The 24978-nt window shown below is 30.6% G+C and overlaps 3 protein-coding genes across 7 annotated transcripts; 2 read left to right on the plus strand and 1 right to left on the minus strand.

Annotated features, from left to right (window-relative positions):
* Window positions 1–1233: 1233 nt before the first annotated feature.
* On the plus strand, window positions 1234–6464 carry LOC111312199 (Pre-mRNA cleavage complex II protein family). Of its 2 annotated transcripts, XM_022912260.2 has the most exons (10): window positions 1234–1634; window positions 2099–2196; window positions 2318–2351; window positions 2477–2646; window positions 2810–3005; window positions 3574–3754; window positions 4159–4258; window positions 4940–5067; window positions 5689–5746; window positions 6139–6464. In XM_022912260.2, exons 1-9 carry the CDS (start codon window positions 1456–1458, stop codon window positions 5740–5742), a joined length of 1140 nt encoding a protein of 379 aa, XP_022767995.2. In that variant the 5' UTR covers window positions 1234–1455; the 3' UTR covers window positions 5743–5746; window positions 6139–6464. The 2 variants fall into 2 exon arrangements, with proteins under 2 accessions (XP_022767995.2, XP_022768005.2); XM_022912270.2 differs by lacking the exon at window positions 5689–5746 and having other exon boundaries at window positions 1286–1634; window positions 6139–6280.
* Window positions 6465–6852: 388 nt separating this feature from the next.
* On the plus strand, window positions 6853–10500 carry LOC111312213 (putative myosin-binding protein 5). Of its 4 annotated transcripts, none has more exons than XR_016345201.1 (5): window positions 6853–7970; window positions 8133–9002; window positions 9199–9431; window positions 9640–9703; window positions 10167–10482. XR_016345201.1 is itself a non-coding variant. In XM_089765931.1 (4 exons), exons 1-3 carry the CDS (start codon window positions 7253–7255, stop codon window positions 9408–9410), a joined length of 1800 nt encoding a protein of 599 aa, XP_089622057.1. In that variant the 5' UTR covers window positions 7132–7252; the 3' UTR covers window positions 9411–9431; window positions 10179–10309. The 4 variants fall into 4 exon arrangements, 1 of the variants encoding a protein (XP_089622057.1); XR_016345200.1 differs by having other exon boundaries at window positions 7062–7970; window positions 10179–10500; XR_016345202.1 differs by having other exon boundaries at window positions 7132–7970; window positions 9304–9431; window positions 10179–10317.
* Window positions 10501–10889: 389 nt separating this feature from the next.
* On the minus strand, window positions 10890–14344 carry LOC111312225 (serine/threonine-protein phosphatase PP2A-2 catalytic subunit-like). The gene is made up of 6 exons (XM_022912295.2): window positions 13880–14344; window positions 12816–12930; window positions 12291–12399; window positions 12138–12215; window positions 11457–11648; window positions 10890–11368 (listed from the first exon to the last, which is right to left on the minus strand). The coding sequence occupies exons 1-6, from the start codon at window positions 14130–14132 to the stop codon at window positions 11195–11197; spliced, it is 921 nt and encodes a 306-aa protein (XP_022768030.2). The 5' UTR covers window positions 14133–14344; the 3' UTR covers window positions 10890–11194.
* Between the last annotated feature and the right edge of the window lie 10634 nt (window positions 14345–24978).

Consider the following 24978-nt stretch of genomic DNA (forward strand, 5'->3'; position numbering starts at 1 on the left):
GATATGCTCAACAAACATGTATCCAATGGATTTCAATTTATGCAAATTTGATAGGTGTATTTTTTTATTTGAGATTAAATCGAGACTTTTTTTCAAAAATCAAACTCAAGTTGGATGTGGATTTATAATTTTTTTGTTTTATTTTGACTATATATATTAAATTATTTTTTAATTTTATATTTATATATGTATTATATTAATAAAATATTATTTAATATCTTAATTTAAGAAAAATATCATATTTATACATAATTAAGATGTAATCCATCTATTTATTTATTATATAAAATTTACTCATTTTTACTTTTATTTGAACTTCATTTAGGGGCTTAAGCGTACCTTAAAATTTTTTTAATTTTTTTATTTACATAAAATTTGTGAAAAAGACATTTTACTTTTTTCTTTTTCAAATATTTTATATTTTAATTAAATAGCTTTTGTAATAAAAAAATTGATGGATACAAATATCAAAACAATTCTTATTCAATAGATTCTCACTCAAATGAGATGTCCATTTAGTGCCCAACGAACTTTGTTTTCCTTTTTTTTTTTTTTTTAATGTTTTTCATTTTAAGTGGTTTTTCGTTCTTTCTCTTTTTTTTTTTTTTCTTTCTAAATTCTTTTGTAAAAAAATAATAAAAAGTGTTAAGTGGAACTCATTTGTCTTTTTTTCATTTCATTTTTTTTGTTTTTATTAATTAAATAAATTTTATAATGAAAAGCATCAATTGATAGATATGCTAAAATAATTTATATTTGATTGATTTTAATCTATCTCAATTTAACAATGATTGATTATTTTAAATTGAGATTGAGTTGAGATAGGTTAAATTTTTTTTAAAAAATGACAATATTAAGTTCAAGACATATTTATGGTACTTTGTTTCAATCAATTTTAAAGTATATATATTAATGTATATATTTTATAATTAATTTAATTTTAGACATATATATACTATATTAATAAAATTAATTTTAATTTTAATTTAAAAAATTAATATTTTAACATCTATATTAGATGTTAATATAACTAAGCTTTTTTTTATTTTTCTTACTTTTTTTTAGTTTCTTTTTATTTTTTAGTTTTTAGTTTTTAATTTTTAATTTTTAATTATATAAATTTTATGAAAAAAAAGTCAATTAAAGTATTTGCGTGTTATTTATGTTTGATTTTTAATTTTTTTAATTAAATAACTAAATACAAATAACAAAAAAATGATCTGCAGAAACAGCGGGGTATATTTGCAGTACACATAAATATCGATGTTGCTCCTCACCAAACAGCATAACACGCAGAGGCCGTATACGTTCACACCAAAGCCACTTTCTCTGCAACAGATAGAAACTCAGAAATTAGAAGTGAAATAACTCGAAGACGTAACAAAGAAAAGGAAAAAAGAAATAGAAGAGAGAGTTGGATAAGAGTTTTTTTTGTTTTGTTTTTCCCAGGCTTCGATGTCGGATCCTGTAAGTTCAACAGCAAACATATATGTACCAGAAGAGTGGTCTGAGGCTGCAGATTCCATAGCCTATGATTCAGTAACTTCGCCACCCCCTGTTTCTTTCATCTGTGGCCCCAAAAACTCTGGCAAAACCACTTTCTCTCGTCATCTCCTTAACACTCTTCTCCAAAGGTTAGGACTCCGCTGTACTGATTTCATCATTCGCTTCTTTTTCTTTTTAAAATTCTGTATTTTCATTTATTTGCAGTGAAATGGGTTTATGTTGAATTCTTTAAATATACACTGATATTAGCTTAAACAATTTTTTTTGGTGGTGTTTTTGCTGGATGGCTAGTGGGTCTGCCCCAGATTTATTATTATTATTATTATTATTATTATTGTATGTGGAGGGCTAATTGTAGTTTCTGATTAAGGAAATAAAGGAAACTTTATCTATTTTATTTATTTTTTGGTCTTGTTCAAGCTGTTACTATGGAGGGGAAAAGATGTGTTCTTTGCTGTTTTTTTTTGTTAATGTATAGAAAAAGCAGAGCCTGGGTTTTAGCAATTACCTGTGAAATATACATTAAATGGTGTTTCTTTTGAATTGAATGCATTTTTTTTTAATTATGATTATCTCGGTGTGTTGTTAGCAGGTATCAAAAAGTAGCTTATTTGGACACAGATGTTGGGCAGCCTGAGTTTACTGCACCAGGTTTCCTATCCCTTACAGTTGTTGACAAACTAACACCAGGTATTCAGCTTTCTTAACATTTTGATTTTTCATCATATCCTCAAAATTTACTCTCTGGGTTAATCAACTTGGGTTTTGTCTGCTGACTGGGGCTTTCTATAATTTTTGGCTGTCCAAATAGATTTGGCAATTCCATGCTTGAAGACACCTGAGAGGTACATATCTTTGAATCTATTCTGTTAATTTTGTTTTGGACTGAGTATTTCAAGAATTGAACTTGAGATCTATTTGTTATTATTTGTAATAAGCTCTAAAAATCTTCAGTGTGATTTTCTTCAAGGTGTTTTTTCTTTGGGGATGTTTCTTCGAAAAGGGATCCATCAACATACTTGAAATATATATTTACCCTATATGATTACTATCGAAAGGAATACTGCATATTTGACAAGAGAGAAAACCCTGTTAGGACTGAATTGCCTCTTGTTGTCAATACCCCTGGCTGGGTGAAAGGTATGCTGCGATCTGTGCCCAATTGGCTAATTCCCTTGTTTCTTTGCTACTAATTATTACCAGTTCTTGTTCTTTGATGACATTTTTCAGGTATCATTTATTCATATATCATGTAATTTACTACGATTATAATGTTAATGTTTGGTTATCTTTTATTTGTCAGGTACTGGTTACGAGATATTGGTTGATATGCTGAAATATATTTCTCCTACTCATGTGGTTAAAATATACATATCTGCCCAGAATAAGAATCTGCCAGGTGGAGCATTCTGGTTTGATGGTGATGGTGATGGTGATTGTGATGGGATGGTTAATATCATAGAGATCAAGTCAGCTCGCCAGGACTCCTTTAATAGATCGTAAGTCTGTTGCCACCTTTAAGTTAATTTACAAATTTTGATATCTTGAATATCAGTAATTTGTATAGATTTATTTAATTTGCCCTTTAAGCTCTAGAATTATATAACAATGTGATTTACTAAATGATTTTGAGTGCTGGTTTCAAATAGTTTGGTCTTTGCTCCTGATATTAAGGGTCACTGAATAATTTTTATATCTTACTAGTCTGTTATCTATTTATATAAATTTGGTTCATTTTACCTACAATTGTATATGACTGAGATGTAAATTCGAACAGTCGTGCCCAATTCAAGTGGTAAATTACTTTAATATGAATTCTATTGGCATTTGTTTGGCTGCTTAATATTATCTTGTTACACTGCTGAGTTAAGCTAGATACCTTCTTTGAAATGCAAATTTGAAACATATTTTGGGATTTTTATAGATGGTGAGTTAGTGATTCAAGGTTTGTCTCTTTTATATGTTATGTTATTCTAATAAGGTGTGCATATTTGCAGAAAAACATGATAATTCTCATGTGATGTGGCTTTGTTTTCCTACATCTTACGTTACTTTCTCTTTTTGTAGAGTGCTAGTACAGAAGGATGCTTGCCTTTTGCGGGATTTACGGATAATGGCTTATTTCAGGCAGTGCTTTCCTAGTGACAAGCCTATTACTACAATCAAAGAACTTGCGTATGCACTGGCTTCTCATTCTCCTTATGAAGTTCCAATATCAAGTATCAAAATTAGACATCTTCATTGCCAGGTGAGATAGCATTAAATGAATTTGGTTTTTTTGGCAATAAAATTTCCTTGGAGAAAAACAACAAATTAAGCCTTTTCTCTCTATCTGGGGCCTATTATACTGGTTATATTATGCAACTGGCCTGGTTTGATGCCATACCCTCAGAAATATTTTCTTCATTTGTGCCACAAAAAATGCTTTGATGCTGTTTCTGAATCTTTATGTATTTCTTATGTGTTTCAAGAATGAGACCAATCAGTTTCTATTAATTTTTTTCATTGCACAATGTTAAGACGGAAGAACTTACTGATGATTGCACAGCAAATGCTCTACCTTTTGTGGCATCTCTCTTTTGTGTTGTAAAAACTAAAAATGATTCAGTACTAGTAAAATCCTGGTATAATGGTTTTTGTCTTTAATTCTAGGTTCCAAGCACTGAAATATACTACAGTTTGAATGCAACTATTGTTGGTTTGGCTGTGACTTCAGAGGAGTCTGAAGATTTACCCTGGTGTGTTGGTCTTGGTATGTGAGGGGTACTCAGTTGATTTGCTTGATCATCATTAACTTTATCTTTTTGGTATTGCTTTGCATTGTCTTTTGATTCTTCAATTTCCATTCATTTTATCAGAAAAAGTCGAGAAGTCATCATACCTACCCATGTATGATTAATTAATAGCATATATGCATTTTTTTTCTATACATTGGCAGTGAAAATTCTAAACTCCAGAAGTGAGATTAAGGAGTTGACATGTGTTCATTTATTGATTAATTAATTTTTTAATATACATAAATATACCCTACTAAGACACTTGTCAATCCTTTAACCCTGCTGCTAGAGTCTAAAAACTTCACAGCCATTGTAGCGTACGAGATAATTTTTCTAGCATATAAATATATAAATTCAGATTTTCATTGCCAACAACGCTGCAATATACTGTTGGTGGCTCTATGGCACATACAGATAGAGGCATTGTAGAGTAATATGTGCTAACTATCTTTAAACTAGCAAAGAGAAAAGCATTTTGTCAATGATAGTTGTGCTGGATGGCCTGAATGAATAAGATCCTTGTGTGGCTTAGCTAGGGTGAATATTAGCATGAACTTTTCTAGGAGTTTCCCCCACCCCCATTGTAAGGACTGAAAAGTAGTATCAAAGTAGCTTTATTTTTTCTATTTCTTCTTACTTGATGCTTTATGAACCAGGAATTGTGAGAGGAATTGACACATTCAAAGGTTTGCTTTATGTGATCACTCCTGTTCCACAGAGCATTCTGGAGAAGGTCGATCTTTTCCTGCAGGGGTTTATTCAAATTCCTACTTGCTTGTTGCAGGTAAGTTGAGCCTAAAACCGTAACATTCATAAGGGCCAAACTGTATTTTCTGTCCTCTCATTGCAACCCCCCTTCCCCTTTCCCCCCTTTTGGGGGGTGAATTAGCCAGGTAGACTGGCTGAACAGTTTATCTAGATCAGACTATATAGGTTCTTATAACATGAATATGAGGCAGAAAAGTGGAGATGGGTAGGTGAGAGAGAGAGGCTGCCACTTAATTGGTCATAAGAAGGCAATGTAATTACGGAAAATTCTGTGGGAGGCAGTCCTGCTGAATTGAGTAGTGTAGCTAATACCTCTTTATTCAGGCATCTTGACTGTTATCCACATTTTAAACTCAACTAACGTTTCAATTTTACTAGTTTTAGATGTCTATGTAGTCTGTACATCCTTTTGCACCAAATTATTTCTAAAATATTAAGCTTTTATGTTGTTTCCCCTAATGCCTTGGCTTACAATATTTTGAATGATAAAGTTGGTAATTGATGGGTATATCCATAGTTGTCCCAATTTCTTTGATAAAACCCTGCATGTTCAGAGGTAGCTTTATCTTTTATTTAACTATTACGACATTGGTTCTTATCTTGACTATTGGTTATATATTTATTTGTAATTTTACAGGTCAAGGGATGCAGATCACTTTATGTATCTTCAAATGTTTTGCCTACTAGCTAACTGGGTCGGTTTTACTAACGCGAAGAATCATTTTCATCAAATATCTGTTATTGATGTTCAACTTATTCCAGTTTTGCTTATATGGGCATTGTTGTTATAGGGCAGTGGCCATTAGCTTTCTTCCATACTTGCATTTGAAGTAATAGGGAACTAGTTCTCATAGTTTCTTCACCTTTTCAAAAATTTGCCAGTTAATACCATAGAATACTCCATGTCAAACACATATCTTTTATGGAAAGCTAGGATCTTGGTTTTGTTGCCAAATATTAGCCATGCTATAAGGAGGTAGTGGTTCAGTTTGCAAAGCTGGTTTATGAATTTTGCTTCCCTTGTACAGTTACTTTAGTTGGTGTCGTTGGTTTGAAGCAGTGTTTTAATGGTTTTGCTGGCTTGCAGGTCAATTGAATTATTGAAATATGTTTACTGGTGATGTGAGACAGTGAGAGCAATGTTGATGATGATTAAAGCTAAGAGATATAAACCTGGAAACAAGGCTGAAGAGAAGTTCAACCACTGAAGACAAGAAACTTAAAAAATATATAAAAATTGCATTATAATTATTATTTTATATACCTTCAATGGACTTTTTAAATACTCCTTCCTAAAAATTGTAATTGATTTGAAGGAGTGACACTCTTAGACTTTGTTTGGACCAGTTTTAGACTGAAATTATCTTATATATTCATGGAAGAATTAAAAAAAAAATTTTTTATACAAAAGAAGTCTAGTTTGAGGATAGAAAAAATAATAACGAATGTTAGAATTTAAATTTTAGATTTGTTGGATGAAAATAATTAAAAGTAATTAATTCGAAAATTTTTAACTTTACAAATGAAGGCAGAGGGTAGATATGTGCTAAAATTTTTTTTGGATTTCCTTAAAAAAAAGAAAGTAAAACTAATTCAAATTAGCAATTTAGCATTTTTATTTGATTTTTCTCTAAAAATATAACTTTATTTTCTTTGTAAGTAGATTTATGCTACTTGTGAAGATGGATAAGTTACGTTCTACCATTTTTTAGCATTAATTGATAATTTCCAACCAGCCAACAAATCGGTAAATTTCCATCTAGTAGGGCCTTAAATTAAGCCAAGTTCTGAATCTGATCCCACACTATATCTCTACAACAGCCTAAGGAGCAATGTCGTTTAACATTGGTGCAATTGGTTGGAAAGTACATGACAGACCGTTATTTCAGGTCCAAAGTGGTCCTTAGAGCCTCAATTTCTTTAGAAACATTCTCTCATTTATAGCCAATGGATACTCACCACCCAAATTAAATTTTGAATCCTTAAACCGAACAGAACCTTTAGTTTCTTGTCTCTCTTCTCCTTCCTGGTACACAGACAAGAGTGAGAGAGGTCATGATCTTGGTCTGCTAAATGCCACCCAGGTCATGATCTTCCATCTCTCCACCCTTTAAGCACATTAATGTGATCTTCAGTTCGATCCTTATCAATCCCAAAACCACTTTTGGCTTTTGTTTCTTTGTATTTTAACCTTTTAAGAGATGGCAAAACGATCATTCAAGCAGTTTGTAGAACAAGAACTTGGAAAAGTGGCAAAGTTTTTTATTTATGCAGTGCTTGAATGGATGATGATATTTGTTCTGTTCATTGACGGGTTTCTTGCTTTTTTCGCAAGCGAATTTGCCAGGTTCTTTGAGTTGCCTATCCCTTGCTTGCTTTGCACCAGGATTGATCATGTCCTTGTTAGAAGAAATGCTGATTTCTATTACAATGATTCCGTATGTAAAAATCATAAGAAGAAAGTTTCATCTCTAGCATTCTGTCATGCTCACAAGAAGCTTTCTGACATAAGAAAAATGTGTGAAAGCTGTCTTCTCTCCTTTGCAACTGAGAAAGAATCTGATTGTGATACTTACAAGTCCCTTCTGGGGATCTTACACAAGGATATTGAATTGCTTGTTGATGAAGATCATGAAGTTCATCTGTCATTGCCTGCTGGAAAAAAGGATGAAGTTCTTGAGAAGAGCAATGATCAATGGTGTTCATGTTGTTGGCTGCCATTGAAGATCAAATCCTCCTATGCAAAAGTGAAGAATTCTTCCCTGTCATCCCTAGCTCCTGCTCCATCTCCCCGGTCTCCAGCCTATCGAAATTTGTATTTGTCACACATAAAATATACGGAGCTCAAGCTTAACTCGGACGAATCAGAGGTTCACGAGGATATTGATCGCACCAGGGGAATAATCCTTGAAAAGCCATGTGAGTTTAAAGCATAAACTAGTATTTAGTTCCATTTTCCATAGTTGTTTTTGACATTATCAATTGTGAAATTATCAGTATGCCTTTAAGTTGTTACTGGAACTTTTTCTTACTGTGATATGTTGGTCATTTTACTGATTTTGGCCATGGATGTTTCAACAGTCAGGGAAGATGCCAAGGCTGCTACAATACCTTTGCTGATGGATGCTGATGATGAAGATAAGACCCCTCACTTTATCAGGGGAAACAAGTTTTTTGGAATCTCACTATCAGAGTCGGCAACAAACAGTCCTAGGTGGACAAGAATTCCAAGGAAATCACTGCTTGAGAAAACAGTGTTTGCTTCAGAATCTGGAGAGGGGCAAGTGGCAAATGAGGCAGAAGGTGATATTTTGCATCATTTGAAGAGACAAGTTCGTATGGATCGCAAGTCACTGATGGCTTTGTACATGGAACTGGATGAAGAAAGAAGTGCATCTGCTGTGGCTGCTAACAATGCAATGGCCATGATCACAAGGTTGCAAGCTGAGAAGGCAGCTGTTCAGATGGAGGCCTTGCAATACCAGAGAATGATGGAGGAGCAGGCAGAATACGACCAAGAAGCCCTACAAGAGATGAATAATTTTCTGGCCAAGAGGGAGGAAGAATTTAAGGATTTAGAGGCTGAACTTGAGGCTTACAGAAAAAAATATGGATGCTTAAAGGAAGTTGATTTTAAAGGACAAGGAGATGAGAGTGACGAGGGCTACCAAGTCTTGAAACTGCCATGTTACTCATCCGACAATGGAAGAGCTGAATGTAACAGCCCTACTCGTAGCCTTAATGAAGGGTCCAATACTGGAGAAAAAGCACAGAATCATGATCAGTCAGATTCAATGCATGACGAGGTCGGAGAGGAAGGGTTTAACACATCAAAGAAAGTTTCGGACCGGTTGAAAAATCGAGAGAAGAAACTGCAGATTTCATCAGATGGTGAGGGTGTTTCCTCAAAGCCTAGTAGCAACGATGATGACAACTTGGAAGAAGAGACAGGTAACATGCCTACAAAGACACAAATATGGTACCTGGTTTTGCAATGCAGCCTAGGTGGCTTTGAAAATTTCTTTCTCTGATGAAATCATACAGTTTATTTCCTTTTTCAAATGAACATTCTTCCTTAACTAACAGTAAAGATCAGGCTTTGCGTGTGTGATCATGCTTTACTTTCCATTTTCATTCACTGTTCCAGGAAATGGAAGTAAAGCAGTCCTAAAGAGTGAATTGTGCCGAATTCATGAAAAGATTGCGGCTCTTGCAGCAGATGGACTTCTGAAACATGTTAATGATATTACAGATGAAATAGGCAGCGATGGAGCAAAACTATTAACAGAAATTTCTCAGAGTCTACAAAAGCTTCAACACTATGTAACAATGCCTTATTCTGAAAGCAGAGATGGATAATTATCTTCCAAACCATTACTGGTAAATGTTTTTGCTACCAATAACTTTTATCAAACCACTGGTATGAAAGCAAATGCACGACTACTTGCCACTTAAAAACTTAGCAGATACCACTTTGTTTTAGGTTTTTGTCATATACTTCTAAGAAACCTGTATACATAGACAGTACTATGCTAAACTATATGCTTTTTGAAAGTAAATTTTTGTTTTTGTTCTTTTTTTTTGTTAGGATGCATATATGATCTTGCTTGTTTTGAAGCTTTTGGAGCTCTCCTCTTTTGGTCCCTCCTATGGTAAGAAGTCTTTACTAACATGGCAACTTGGTTAATTCCTGCCTTTTTAACCTTAAACTATGTTTGGATAAGAGGTGCAATGCGGTCTCCCCAATGAAAAAAGAGGTTATTTGGGGTACAATGCAGTGGGATCCTCCTCACTACACTGCATCCAAACATAATTTGTGGGAATTGTTTGACTGTCTTGCTTCGAGTAAGAGGTGAAACATAATCAACTTAAACTCGGCAGAGCTATTTGAAATCTTAATAAAAAGACTAGATTTGTCACCTCATGTTTGTTTTTCATGAAAGAAATATCAATTTATTCAATCAAATGATATTGACACCGGATCGTCCATCCAAATGCAACTTTATTTGTGACATATCCTAGTCTACCACAAACGTTTTCTTGCCACAAGCTAAAAGTATTACTATTTGCTTCTTTTGCCATGTATGGTCTAATCAAAGCAATACTTCTGACCAGTCATTTTTGCAGGCAGGAGTAGCAGCAAGTTGAGCTTTGCGATGACTTGGCAAGCAAGCTGTTGAGCTGAGATGGAATCCATCATCAATTATCTGAGATTCTAGTTGAAACTTGAAACTAGTGGTAGGCAAATGCTAGCACAAAAATGAAAATGGTTGCTTTGAATATATCAAACTCACTTCGCATATTGTTGCTTCAACCTTAAAAAAATCTAGAAGATGGTTAAAGCGATGAGATCAGGGTTCAGGGAAGACAGAAAAAATCAACCCACAATTTCGAAGTGCTTTGTAACTGAAATGTTAATTGGTTTTCTTCCATTTGTTTTTGATTTTGTTTTTTTGGCTTTTTCTTTGGTTTTCTAAACTTTCCTCACCCACTAAAACAACGTCAGCGAAAATTTTAATTCCACATGTGAAGTAAATGTGTTTTTTCTTCAAAAGAATGCATTCACCAAGGAAGTGACTCTACCTTCCGAATCTGAGGGTATAATCCACCTAAAAGGAAGTCAAAGAATAGACAAGACACTGAATTTTAAACCCAAAATTTAACTCAATTAATTTATACAATTATTCTTAAAAAATAACATTCAATTACTCTTAAAAAGTGAAATTCAAAAAATCTGAGATTTAATCTTGCACCTGCAACCCTCTTCTTTATCCCAGAATAGGGCTTCCTGTGTAAAAATAAACAAATAAATAAACAAGAAACAGCTCTCACACAACATTTACAGAAAAAAATTGGAACATGCATTATCACCCCTGATGATTTAAATTCGTAATACAGAAAAAAAAAATCCCTTGTTATATTCTACTTCTTCACCTTGTAGAATACATGACAATAACCTTCTACAAATTAACCCTATAGACTCAAACGAATGCAGCACCAGCCAACCAAAAGAATGACAAAAACAATGGTTTCTTTTGTCCGGCCCTCAACTAGAAGCCGGAGCTCCCTGATTTTTTAATTCACATCTACAAAAACACAACAGGAAATATGCAAATTTGCCAGCAGGAGGTAAGTTGACGGAATTATAAAAAATAGTCAGGGGTTCTGCGTGTGGTCTCAGGTTCAATCTGACGTGGAGCAGGGTCAAACTGAAGAAAACTTTGCTCCATATTCTCCCCAATCTCAAGTATTGCAGCCATATTTCCACAGCGATAGCAGTAATTTGGTGCACTAAACACTGTTACCACATTCTTGTCCTTCAACAATAAAGAGATCAATGTAAATAATAATACATAGGAATAACTTATTAAAATATGCTTCTGTTTTGATGAGGGATCCACAAACCTGGGACCAATTAAATCCTTCCATAACAAGCTGGTGAGCTCTAGAAATCAGAGTGAGCCCATTCATGTGGTTGAACTGTCCAGAAATGTCCTGTCCAAAGGTATACCCTGCTCCCCGAGGAGATATTCCCCATCCACATCGGTCATCAGGATCAGACCATAAGAGATCACACATTGGACCCTCATGAGGAACCTACAAACCCAACAAATAGGAAAATACTAGTACAATTAGAAGTGCAGTGATATCAGGGAAGGCATATTTGATGTGATGACACCTATTAGGCTTCTGCAAAAACAGTGAATGAGAATGCTACACTGTTTAATAGATGCTGCTGTTATGATTTCACAATACAAGTATCAACACTAATATTAGTGTCCTTGGTGTTGACAATAACAAAGATACAGAGCATTCCAAGGGTCAATGATATGTGTCTTTGGTTAGTGAGCAGGCATATTACATACGCTATAAGAAGCTTGACTCTAGCCTGCCTCTGATTGCCAAAAGCTAATATTGATTATGAACTCAACATATGTCAAAAATGCACTTTGTATTCATTAGTATGTTGCAATTTGGAACGTTCTAAAAGGTTTTCTGGCACATACTATTATAAGTAACAAGGTAGACAATCTACTCTAAGACTATAAACTTTTATTGAAAAGGATAACAGAACTGCAGCTTTACCTCCTGTATACGATCCAGAGCACGAATGTTATCTAATGTATCCAAAGATGGAGAGAGTCCACCATGTAAGCAGAAAATCTGCAAGGCACATAAATAGTTGTCAGCTGAGATCATGGAAATGCTCAACATAAGTCTGTGTCAGAGAATGCAAACCTGATTTTCAATCAGAGCAGTCAGAGGTAAGTAATCAAAGAGGTCAGTGAAATACTGCCATACATTAGCATTTCCATATTTTCTCAGGCATTCATCATAAAAGCCATACCTAAAAAGAGAGGCACTTGCTTATTGATATGAACATAGACTAAACCAACAAAATCACTAAATAAATTCACTCATTAATAAAGGTATATCATGATCCAAATACATGTAGCAGGTTTAAAAAGTATCGATTCTCCAATTCTCCAACTTTCTTACAGGATATATTAATTTCCCTTTGCATTCATTAGCAAACTAAAAAAAAGCAAAACAACCAGTGAACTACTCAAGTAAACTTCTTGCAACAAAACCTTTCATTCCATTATCAATTCTCATTTAATGACATTAACATATGACAAAATTAAACTCCTTCAGTGAATGTTCATGAGTACTTTTTGGCTCCAAGGTGAAGAAACAAACAGACTGTTAGTGCAATTACTGAATGAAAAGGAAAAAACAAAACACTAAATATGTATATCTCACACTTGAGTTATCTGCCTGCTCTCATGATTTCCCCTTAAAATAGTTATTCTATCTCTATATCGAACTTTCAGGGCAACTAAAAGAGTGACAGTCTCCACTGAGTAATACCCTCGATCTGCATACAACAAGAGAAAAAAAAAATCAATGCTGCCATGAAAAGCACCTAACAAGGATGCATTGATATGCATGATTTGTTGCAATATTGGACAAGAAAAAGGCCAGCATAGCCCATTAGAAACAAAAAAGTAAACCAATGGGACTAGATTGCCACTAAAACTCATTGTCAAGACTCTCCATATCCTTCTACAAAGTCCTCTTCTAAGGGTAACATTGATTCAAGTTAAGGAGTGATAGCCACTTGACTTAAAGAGAGGATCAGAGGGTCTGGTGATTTTGTTTTTTTGGAATACCTTTTATAGATCGGGTGGACAAAGGAATAGCAAGCCTTTGTGTAGTTACTGCCAAGTGCCTACAATCATTGATTTTGGAAAACCTAAAAATTTTCAGCCGTAGGGTATATTCTTTGTATTTGTCCCTCATTAAAACGCTAACTCGAGCATGTCACAGATGAAACCAAACAATATCATAATCAATCAGATACATTGAACTCTCAGAAAAGGGCTTGGCTCGATTGAAATTTACTGAATCAACATTGTTCAGGGTCAATAAGGAAATGCTCAGAAATTTACTCATCTCTCCTCCTACGGCTCTATTTCAACTCCCTTTTAGATGATATAAATACAAGTTTATTCTCAAACTACCATATTTAAATATTAGAATTTTGCTTTGTACAAAAAACTAAAACTATTTGCAAATAACAATAAATTAGAACAAAAAATTACGTGGGTATCATTTCTCTTCCTAAATATTCCATTTTTTATATGGTAAATTTTCCTCCTAATTCTTCTGTTTTCAATCAATAACAATTATAATTTTAAAAAAAATTCCAAACCAAAATCTTCCAAAAAAAGAAATGATATAATTAAAAAGTAACACAGTAAAAAAAACTTAGGTCAAATGAAAATCAAGAAATACCAATAAAATGAATCGAAAAGCGAACCTACCAACGTAATCGCCCATAAAGAGATAATTAGTGTCGGGGGCGTTGCCGCCGATGCGAAACAGCTCGACGAGATCGTGGAATTGGCCGTGGATATCGCCGCACACGGTGACGGGGCACTTCACCGGCTGAACATTCCACTCCTCCACGAGGATCGCACGTGCCTGCTCACACAGCATCTTCACCTCCGCCTCTGATAGCGGCTTGCACTGCATTAAGTGCTCGATCTGACGATCCAGATCACCTTGGGACGGCATAGTCTAGCAGTTGAGCTTCTTGGTGATTTTCTTTTGTAAACTTTTTATTTTATGATGGGCTTTGATCGGACGCTGGAGGATGAAGCAGGAGTTTTGGGGATTGGGGGATCAGGTCATGGTTAGGGTTTGGGGGAGATTGGATTTGGTCCTCAAGCTCCGTTTTCTGCCGCAGCAAAGCTAACATTACCAGATAATTATTGGAATTTGCGCATATAAGTCCCTAGTTTTACCTATATTTATGTATTATGTCCCTCTCTTTAGAATAAATACGAAGCCAGTTCAATTTTCCAAAAAAATTTTCCATTCATTTTTTTTTTAAAGTTTTTTACATAAGAGGCCTTACACATGATGTCTAAATTATTTCGGTATCGATCTTAGATATATTTTAAATATACAAAAATATAATACACTTAAGAATAATTCGTACGGGATTTGCTACAAGACAATATTAATTATTTTTGTTAGTTTTGATCTATTTCAATGAATTTCGATAAAATAATATGTTTCAATCGATACGTAAATATAAAATATTTTTTATAATTTATAATTTATTTTTTATTATTTAAATATTTTTAATTTAATAAAAATAAAATTAATTGATAAAATAATTCTTAAAAATTGAGTTTCTTTATTTTATATTTTATATTTTTATAATTTATTTTTTCAAACCAAAATTTATAAGTATTTTAATTTTTTAAAAAATAATTATATTCCTTTTATAAAGTTTAACAATCATAAAGCTTTGATTAATTTTTTTCATTTATTTGTTTTTATCTTAATAGTTATATAAAAAAATACTTATTTAAATATCATATGATCAAATTAAATATTTAAAAATATCATAGAAATTTAGGATATTATTTATTATGTTTTTAAACTTATTTATTTGATTTGAATATATTACATATTTATTTTGTGGCTTATTAATAATATTATAATATACAAGTTCATGTATATTTATAAATATATTTATACTAAATCCAAAAATTTGAAATAATATATCTAAATAACTGGTACTAGTATATATAATTTTTTTAAAAAAAATTAAAATATTATTTTGTACGATATTAATAACCTTGGTCTAGATTCCAACCTTCAAACTTTTAATGTCATCTATTAGGAGTATTATATGAATTAATTGAGTTAAAATTTGAATTTAATTTAAAATTTTTCTTAAAAATAAAATACCAAAATAGAATTTTGAATTTTATAAAATAAAATTTTTTTATTACATAAAATTAAGATTATAAATTTTTATTAAATTATAATTATTATACATATTAAATTAAATCTTTTTTGTGTAACACATTAAATTAAATCTTTTTTGTGTAACACATTAAATTAAATCTTAAAAGTAAGTGAATAAATAAAATTCAGTTGTGATAACCATTAAATAACGTTTCTTCAAATACCTATCATCAAACTTATCTAAATAAATTCAAATAAGTATTATTTATAAATTACATTAACCAATCAAAAACATTTTAAAAAAATATCAAATAAAAATATTTTAACAAAATGTCAAATATTTACATCAAATTTATAGTTACAATTAAATAAAAATTCATAGTATTAATTTCATATAATAAAAAATCAATGATTTGTTTCTTTAATTAAACTTGAGGATTTTTTTTAATATTATACTTTAATTTAAATTGTTAGATTCAAGTCCTTTAACCAAATTTGTCACAGAGACATTTGGTTGTTTTAATTTTACATCCAATTATTTCACAAATTAATGTTTTCAAGTGTACATAAAGCTATGCTTACATATGTATGCATGCTGAAATTCATGGATATTAATGAATAAGGTATGGAGTGGGAAGATTATTTTTTATCTTCAACCTCATTATATATATATATATATATATATATATAATTTTACAACATATATAAAAATTTGATAAAATTTGTTTATGTGACGGTTAGGTAAATAATTTCTTTGATAACATATAGGATAATAATAAATAATTATATTATATATTATCAAAATAATCAAATATAAAAAACTTTAAAACTAAATCATTAACTAATAATAAATATTTAAATATTAATTTAAAAACAGAAAAAATAATATATGATTATTTATTTTATTTAGTATTATTTAAATTTATTTAAAATATTCAAAATTTTTTAAATTAATAAGAGCATACATGAATTACTATTTTAAAATTTTGGTTTAAGGACTTAAAAATATCCATCTTAGTTCATTTTTTAAATTTCTAGTTTAATAAGTGGATAAAAACATCCATTTAAATAAATAGATAAAAACATATTCAATTATTTATATTTTAAAATACTTGATGTAGAATTAACAACATAATAGATTTTTGGTATTCTATTCCAATCCAAAACTCATTTCTTTATACCTTCCATTCCATATTTCTCCAAATTCTTTATTTAAAAGTAATTTTTTTCATTCATATATATTTTTTGCAAAACTCTATTTGTTCCCTTAAATTTCCTTATTCTTAATTTGTTTTGCTTTTTTCAATGATTTATAAGATCAATAAAAAAAAAATGGATCTTTTCCAAAAAAAAAAAAAGGAAGCATTTTTTTTTTTTGTTTTCGTATGTAATTTGTTTTTAAAAAGGTTTTCATTTATTTATTTTCATGAAATTTTTGGTTAACATATATCAGTTTTATTGCTCTTACGCCAAACTCTATTCTATTATGGTAATAAAATTTTAAATTGAAGTTTTCTAATCAATTTTTTTTTTTTTTGTGTGTAATGAATGAAACTTTCTGATCATGGGTGTATGTATGAATGAAAAAAATAAAATGTTTAGGAAATTGAGGAATAATTTAGAATCTAACGAATTTTTCTCAGTTCGACTTTTTAAATCATATTTTTATCTTAAATTTCAAACTCCTCCATTCTTTTGATTGGCTTCATTTGGCTTCATTATTAAATATCAATTGCATTTTATTTTAATTATAAGTTTTTCTTATAATTTCTTGGGATGTATAAATACTTACTATATTTGGATTTTATATAAACTTTTTTCTTATATAACAAATTTATCTTTTTTACCAATTAAGCAATCAAATTCATGAAATGAATTTAATTAAAAATTTCAATGTATTAAATATTTACTAATATACTTTTCTAAATTAAGATAGAGGTCAAAAAGTTATTTGAAAATTTTGTTCATAATTTATAATTTTTATTTTGGAAGTTTTATACTTTCAATTTATGAAATTAAAAATCAAATCAAAGATTTTAATATTAAATATATTAATTTAATAAAAACAAAAAAGAAGGAAGATACAAATATTTAGTCATAAAAACAAAATTTTGAATCTACAAAAATTTTATGTAGATTTTTAATGAATTAAATTAAATATTATTATAAATATAAAAATTTTCGTGCATTTGTGCGAGTAAAAAATTAATTTTTTTATATTATACTCATTTCTTGTCCATACAGATATTTCAAATTCATATTTATTTCTGTGAGTATTTAATGAATATGAAAAATCTTATAACCATAACTTAAAAAAAATAAAAATAAAATTTTTGAGTTTTTTTATCATACATATTCATATAATTTTTTATAAATATATATTTTTAAGTATAAATATATTAATTTTAATTAATTTAAAATAAAACTTATATTATTAAATAAAAACATTAATTTATTAAATATATATAAATATATATGTAGGGTAAAAGTACCAAACAAGTGCTTTATTACTCAATTTTGTACTGTATTCAATAAAAAATTTAAAATTATATCAATTTCTATTTTTATTTCTAAAATTTAATATCCATCCTTATCTTCATTGTAATAAAAAATCAAATTTCTCATCAAATTTGAATAAAATTGGTATTTCTACTAAAACTCTATGTTAAAAAAAAAAATTTGTTTTTTGCAAATTAATTTTAAAATGTGGCAATCAAATAACGGCAAATTACACTTGTCATCTGCAATAATTTATCAAATAATAACTTAATAACCAAACTTTTAAAAATTATCTATTTAATCCTCATAATTTAAGTCTGCACCAATTGTTATTACTACCATAATAACGTACATATTAGGGATCGCTTGATTCGACGTTTTCAAATGATTTTCCAATATTTACTTAAGAAATCAAATATATTTATATATTTAATGATAATAAATTGTTTCAATGTTTGGTTCGACCAATATATTATTAGGCATATTTGGTTGTAGTATTTGATTTCAAATGATATTTTTAGTAATAGTCATGATAATATGATAAATTTTTTAAAATAGCCAAGGATTAAATTTTGTTTATTTTTAAACATTTTGATTTTTTAAAAAAATAAAATTTTTTATTTTTTTAATTGAAACTTTACTACTTTATCCTTTTCTTTTTAAAAAATTTTAAATTTCAATTTTTACATTAAAATATTTAAAATTTAAATGTTAATTTATTTTTTAATTAAATATTAAATAATTATTTTATTTTATAAAAACTAAAAAAATAGATTATTTGATATTATATCTAATAAAAAGTACCATGACAAAAATAAATAAAAATTTAGATTTTAGCTTTATAATTTTTCCCCTACTATATTATTTTTAAAATTATTTTTGAACTGTAAAACAATTACAAACAAAAATTTTTATTAAATATTATTTAATTGTTTTAAAATTTGAAGTACCATAATAAATTTGTTTCAAAATTTAAGATGATTAAAATTACTTCAATTAAAAAAATGGATGATTCTAAACACAGCTCATTTTTTTTCCTTTACATTCTTTTTTTTTTTTTTAAAATTATTTCTAAATAAAATTATTTAATTACCTTTTATCTTTCCTCGTTACATCCCTTCCATTTTTAAGTTTTTGAATTGGGAACATTGTAAAGGAAAAATATGAATTGTTTCAAATAATTATAAACTCATTTACAAATTAATAGAAAAACTGCATATAAACTTTTAGATTTTTTATTGATTTCAAAGACTTGAGACAGAAACTTTTAAGTTTTCGAATATGCAAGTATGAAAGCTTTTAGATCTGCAGACATTTAAAAACAATCAAATTTGCATATTTGGAAGCAAGCAATCAAATTTGCATATTTGGAAGCAAGTTTTTGTCTATAAAATTAAAAAAAAAAACTAAAAATCCACATACATAATTTTTTTTATCAATTTATAAATAAGCTTATGATTATTTGAAATAATTCGAGTTTATTCTTTACAATGTTGTGATAATTTTTAAGCATATAAAAATTTTTTAACTAATTTTTTTAAACTTTAAATGTAATTTTTTTAATTTATTGGATATAAAAATTCGATAAATTATATAATTTATATATAATTTATTGAGTTTTCATATCTAATATATATTCCAAAATTTTAAAATTGAAATAAAAAATAATTAAATAATTTTATCTAAAGATATTAAAAAAAAAAGTGGGAACGGAAAGAATAGGATGATGTGCTTGCATCCACCTAAAAAATTGGGTAAATTTGAACCGACCATGTAAATTTACACCTTATTCTATTGAACTTATGGAACCTCCCAAGCGTGCAAAGCAGAAGCAGCTGGCAACAGCAGCAGCACACATTAGCCGCAATAAAGCTTGTTTTTATCCGCTACGATCATACTCGACTTGACCCCAGTTACCTACGCCATCCTCCATCCGTGGCTATGTCCAAAAACAATCAAGAACAAGATCATCTTGAATCTATTTTCAAGCAAAAACGGATCCTTCGCTCCAAAGTCCGCCAAGCCCTCAAGTCCATGGACCCCTCCCTCCCATCACAACAGGGTAACACCCATCGTTTTCATCCGCACTTCAATTTTATCAATGCACGGATATTGCGTTTTGAACCCAAATTTCTGCTTTTTTTAGATAATATATTTCAGAGTAGAGTTTTGGAAGCTCCATGGTTTAAATCAAGTAAGAGATTATTTGCCTATATAAGCTGCAGTTCTTAACAAGAAGTTGATACCTCAAAATTGTTGTCTCAAATTCTACACAATCCATCCACAGGTTTCTTTGTAAACAGCATTTTCAGCAATTGTGCATTTTACCTTTTTTTTTTTGGCATTTTGTGTAATCTATTTTTCGACTTCATGCTGGATGGTAGTATGCCGCAGACTGCAAAAAAAACTTTATGTTCCGCGTGTAGAGGACAAGAATAGTAACATGAGGATGTTCAATATCTCACGCATTTGATTTAGTTGCAAATTCGATGAACATTTTGGAACCGGCTTCAGTTGATGCTGATGGAAATGAACGTGAAGATGGTGTACTTGTTAATCTCCACATTCATTCATCCTTTTGCCTCTTTGTTTAAATAATTCTTTGCCACGTTGTTTTTCGCAAAGAATGTAATTGAGTTGAGTGAAATTAATACAGTGAGAAACTCGAGTGTAACTCGAAATTCAACTTGAACTTGATGGATTTTTAATTTTCAAACTCGAGTATAATTTGAGATAAAAATTGAACTACTCAAACTTGTTTGATTAAGATTTTCTTTTTGAATAAAAAACAAACGGATTCTCATGCTCAATTTTAAACTTGATTATTTGTATTCAAACTCTAATTGATATATATAAGAGTAAAATAATAATTTTAATTAAAATAAAAAATATATATTAAAATATAAAAGCTCTATTAGGCGTTGAAAGCTCTATTAGGCGTTGCAAGCACTAGTATATCATTTACACCCTATTTTTCACTACTTGCTTTATGCTTCCTAAAAAAGTTGCTTTTTAACTAGTAATTCTTTTGTATAATTCTTTAGTTGTTAATCTTCCCATCTTATGAAGCTTTTGCTGTTGTTAAGGGCATTTTTAGGTCAAAGTGGCAAAAGTATCTTTTTTTCCATTAGAGGCAGTCATCAGACAACTAGGGGTATTTATGACTTTTAGGTTAACCTTACATGTCAGATCGACCTAACATTTACATTGCCACTTCAGTTTGACCACTTCATTAACCTGCCCAAAGGATCTCCTTTTTATGTTGACTTGTCACTCTGTGTGGGTGATCAGTGTCCAAGTCAGCTTGGCTTGCCAGGTTATCCTGATTACATGATTGATCATGGGTAGCCTAAACTGTCCATAAACTCATTACCTTCAACTATAAATAAGGTAATCTAGGTATTATCTAGATAAATTATACATTTTTTTACTTTTTCTTTCTTTGATCAACTTCTGACTTGAGCATTAGAGCGTAAATGTTGAAAAAAATCCCATCCATTGCCTTTAACTACTTTTTTTTTTGCCTTTTATTTTCAAGGTTCATAAACTCATTACCTTCAACTATAAATAAGGTAATCTAGGTATTATCTAGATAAATTATACATTTTTTTACTTTTTCTTTCTTTGATCAACTTCTGACTTGAGCATTAGAGCGTAAATGTTGAAAAAAATCCCATCCATTGCCTTTAACTACTTTTTTTTTTTGCCTTTTATTTTCAAGGTTTTACCTTTTAGCTTGGAGCTCAGCACCAACATTTGGTGTGCTAGGTAGAGACTTCTATTATTTAGCCTAGCTAAACTCTTGCCACCCAAAAAGAGAGTTCTTCAATAAGGAGAACCAGTTACTCTAACTAAAAACCAAAACTCATACCTGCCAACATACTGACCTATGCCTACATAGGTAGGTCCTACAATGGAGCAATTACAAGCCTTGACCCAACAGTTACAATCCCTTAATGAGAGGATTCAAAACCTCAAACTTTCATAGACCTTCAAGGTACCCAACTTGATTACCCTTAAAAGATTGTTGGTTGAAAAGTAGCTGAGCTACGACAATGTTAAAGCTTCGTGGCCTCACGTAAAGAAGATCCCACTACTTCAGCTAGATATTATCGAACTTACACCTCAACACAAGCCACCACCATAAAATCTAAACAACTTGACCTAGAACCTTAGCTAAATAGAGACATGGAAGCTAGGATGTAGACCATGAAAAAGTTAAAAGAAAAGGTCATAACATTTGAGAACAAGTTTAAGTTCTTAGAGACCTCACCATTTATCGAGAAATTTGATAAAATAATTCCTTTAAAAGGATTCAAAATGTCGATGAAACTTATGATGGTACTTCTAACCCTTTCAATCATTAAAGCTTTATCAAACTAACATTATGATGCAGGGGGCGAACGAAGCTCTTATGTGCAAAGGACTAGTTGCCATACTTAGCTAAGTCTTAATATTGTAGTTTAAAACTGAGGTCCATCATGACCTTTAAAGAGTTTACTTATGCTTTTTTGTTCTGATTTGTGAGTAGCAGAAGAATAAAGAAAACTACTTTGAAATTAATGTCAATCTACCAAGGCAAAAATGAGTTTTTAAAAGACTATGTAACACATTTTAACACGAAAACCCTCAAAGTGAAAGATTTAGAATAAATCACCGTAATTGCCGCCCTGACTAGTGGATTCAATGAGAAAAAGTATCACTTGAAACTTACATTTTCCTTAGAACTGTCAAAGACATTGTTGATGTGTTATTTGTCACAAAAAAATACATAAATGCTAAAGCTACAATGACAAACCAAGGTGGAAAGGCTTATCCCTTTCCTTAGTGGCTGAGGTGAAAAGCTCATCCTCTTTCATTGGTTTAAAAAAAGTAAGAGAAATCTATGATCTTTCCCCAATAGAAAGACAACTGAAGTACTTTAGGGCTAGACTCTTGAGTAAACAAAAGAACTAAGCAGTATTGAGCACCTTAAGAAAGAGGATCCTAATGCATATAAAAAAGAACCTTGAGCTCAGATGACTAAAGTCACTAAAGCAAATTACAAAAAGAGATTTAACCCAAAGGTGCACTTTTCACCAAGACATCGACCATAATATAGAGAACTGTGTTGATATGAAAAATTAAACAGAGAGTATGATTAAAAAAGGTTAGTTGGACAGGTTTATGGATCAAACAAGATAGGGTTAGAGTAGGTTAGATTATAAAAGAGACAATCGAAGAGAAATGGCAAAAAGAGATAAAGAGAATAGACAAAAAAGGAATCAATGTGAAAAAAACTTGAGAAATGAATAGGAGAAAGATGAAGGTAGAGCTAAGATAACTGGCCTATTGCAGGTATCATTAATGTGATAATTGATGAAAGATTAACCTCAACTAAAAGAAAGTTCGACTAAAGGATGATTATGGCTATTAACTCTTCAGCTAAAAAAGAAAAAAGCTAAAAAGATGAGTCAATTTTCTTTAGCTTGAAAGATTTGGAAGGGATTCAGTACTTGCATGATGTTGTAATTATAGTCACTATTATAGTGTACAACCATGTGGTGAGAAGATTTATGTCCAGATCGATAGATCGATGCCTATCATTTTTAAAAATTTTTAAGAACATCTCAAAATTTAGATGGACACTTTAATGCCAAAAGGCATTTGAATAGCTCATAAAGTTTGTTTTCTCTTATTCTATTCTATCTAAGCTAAGGCTTGTCGAGATCATATATCTATATATTATCACAATCGACTAAACAATCAGCTCAATATTGGTTAAAGAAGAAAAAAAAAGAAAGAGGCTAGTATATTTTATGAGTAAGGTTCTGACATGGTTTGAAATAAATTATAACAGGATAGAGAAATTAGCTTACGCAGTTATCATGTCAACCAAAAAACTTAGGCCATACTTTCAAGCTCACATGATAAATGTTTTAATTGACCAGTCACTTTGGCAAATTCTATAAAAGCAAAAATTCTTAGGAAGATTGATTGAATAAATGTTAGAGCTTAATGACTACAACCTACACATACTCCCTAGGTCAGCCTTGAAATCACAGGTCTGAGTAGATTTTGTCATTGAATACACTTTAGCTCAAATCGATGAACAGCCTTAGATGGCTGATAAGGTCAAGAAAAAAAAATGTGTAAGCTTTTTGTTGAGGGTCACCACTAATAAAAGAAATGGGGTTGGTCTAATCTTGATCAGCCAGAAGATTTACAATTTTAATACATTTTGAAGTTTGAACTTAAAGCTTTGAATAATGAAGCTGAATATGAGGCACTAATTATTGAATTAAGATTAGTAGCAAAGTTAAATGTAAACATTATTGTGTATAATGACTCTTAGCTTGTGATCGACCAGATAAATGTAAAGTTCAAAACCCCAAAAAAGGAATAAAAAAGTATCTAGATAAGACATTGGCTCACTTGGTTGCGTTTTCAAAGGTTGAAGTCAAAAAAATATCGAGGTTGAAAAACACTTTGGTTGATTTGCTATCCAAACTAGCCTCTAGAATAGCAACTGATAGCTCATCCAACATTCTGGTAGAAGAGCTAGTAGGAAAAAACATTGATAAAAAACTGGTTGACCATATTAAAAACAAAGAGTCATGGATGACACTAATCTGAGCATATCTAACGAATGAAGAATAGTTTGATGACAAAATTAAAGCTAAGGCTCTAATGAGAAAAACTCTTCGATATACCATGATCAATTAAAAATTATACAAAAGATCTTTTAATTTGCTTTACTTCAGATGCTTAGACGAAAAAGAGGCAAATTATATACTTAAAAAAATTTATGAGGAGATCTATGGCAATCACATCAGATCTTAGCCACTTGCATAAAAGTGTTTTCAGACAAGGTTACTACTAGCCTACCATTAGGAAAGATGCAGCTGACCTGGTAAAGAGATGTGAAAGATGCCAAAGATTTGCATACACACAACATCTCCTATCAACTGAGCTGACCTCTATTATTAATCCTTGGCTTTTTATGCAATGAAAAATGGATGTACTCAATTTTTTCACCCTGACTTGGGGCAGATAAGATTTGTTTTAGTAGCAGTTGATTATTTTATGAAGTGGCTCGAAGCTGAGGCTCTAGCTGCCATAATTAAATCTCAAGTTGAAAAATTTATCTAGAGGAACATAATTTGCAAATTTAGCCTAC

The sequence above is a fragment of the Durio zibethinus genome, chromosome 9 (genome assembly GCF_047325235.1).
Source record: "Durio zibethinus cultivar Kanyao isolate XHJ-2024 chromosome 9, ASM4732523v1, whole genome shotgun sequence".
Lineage (NCBI taxonomy): Eukaryota > Viridiplantae > Streptophyta > Magnoliopsida > Malvales > Malvaceae > Durio > Durio zibethinus.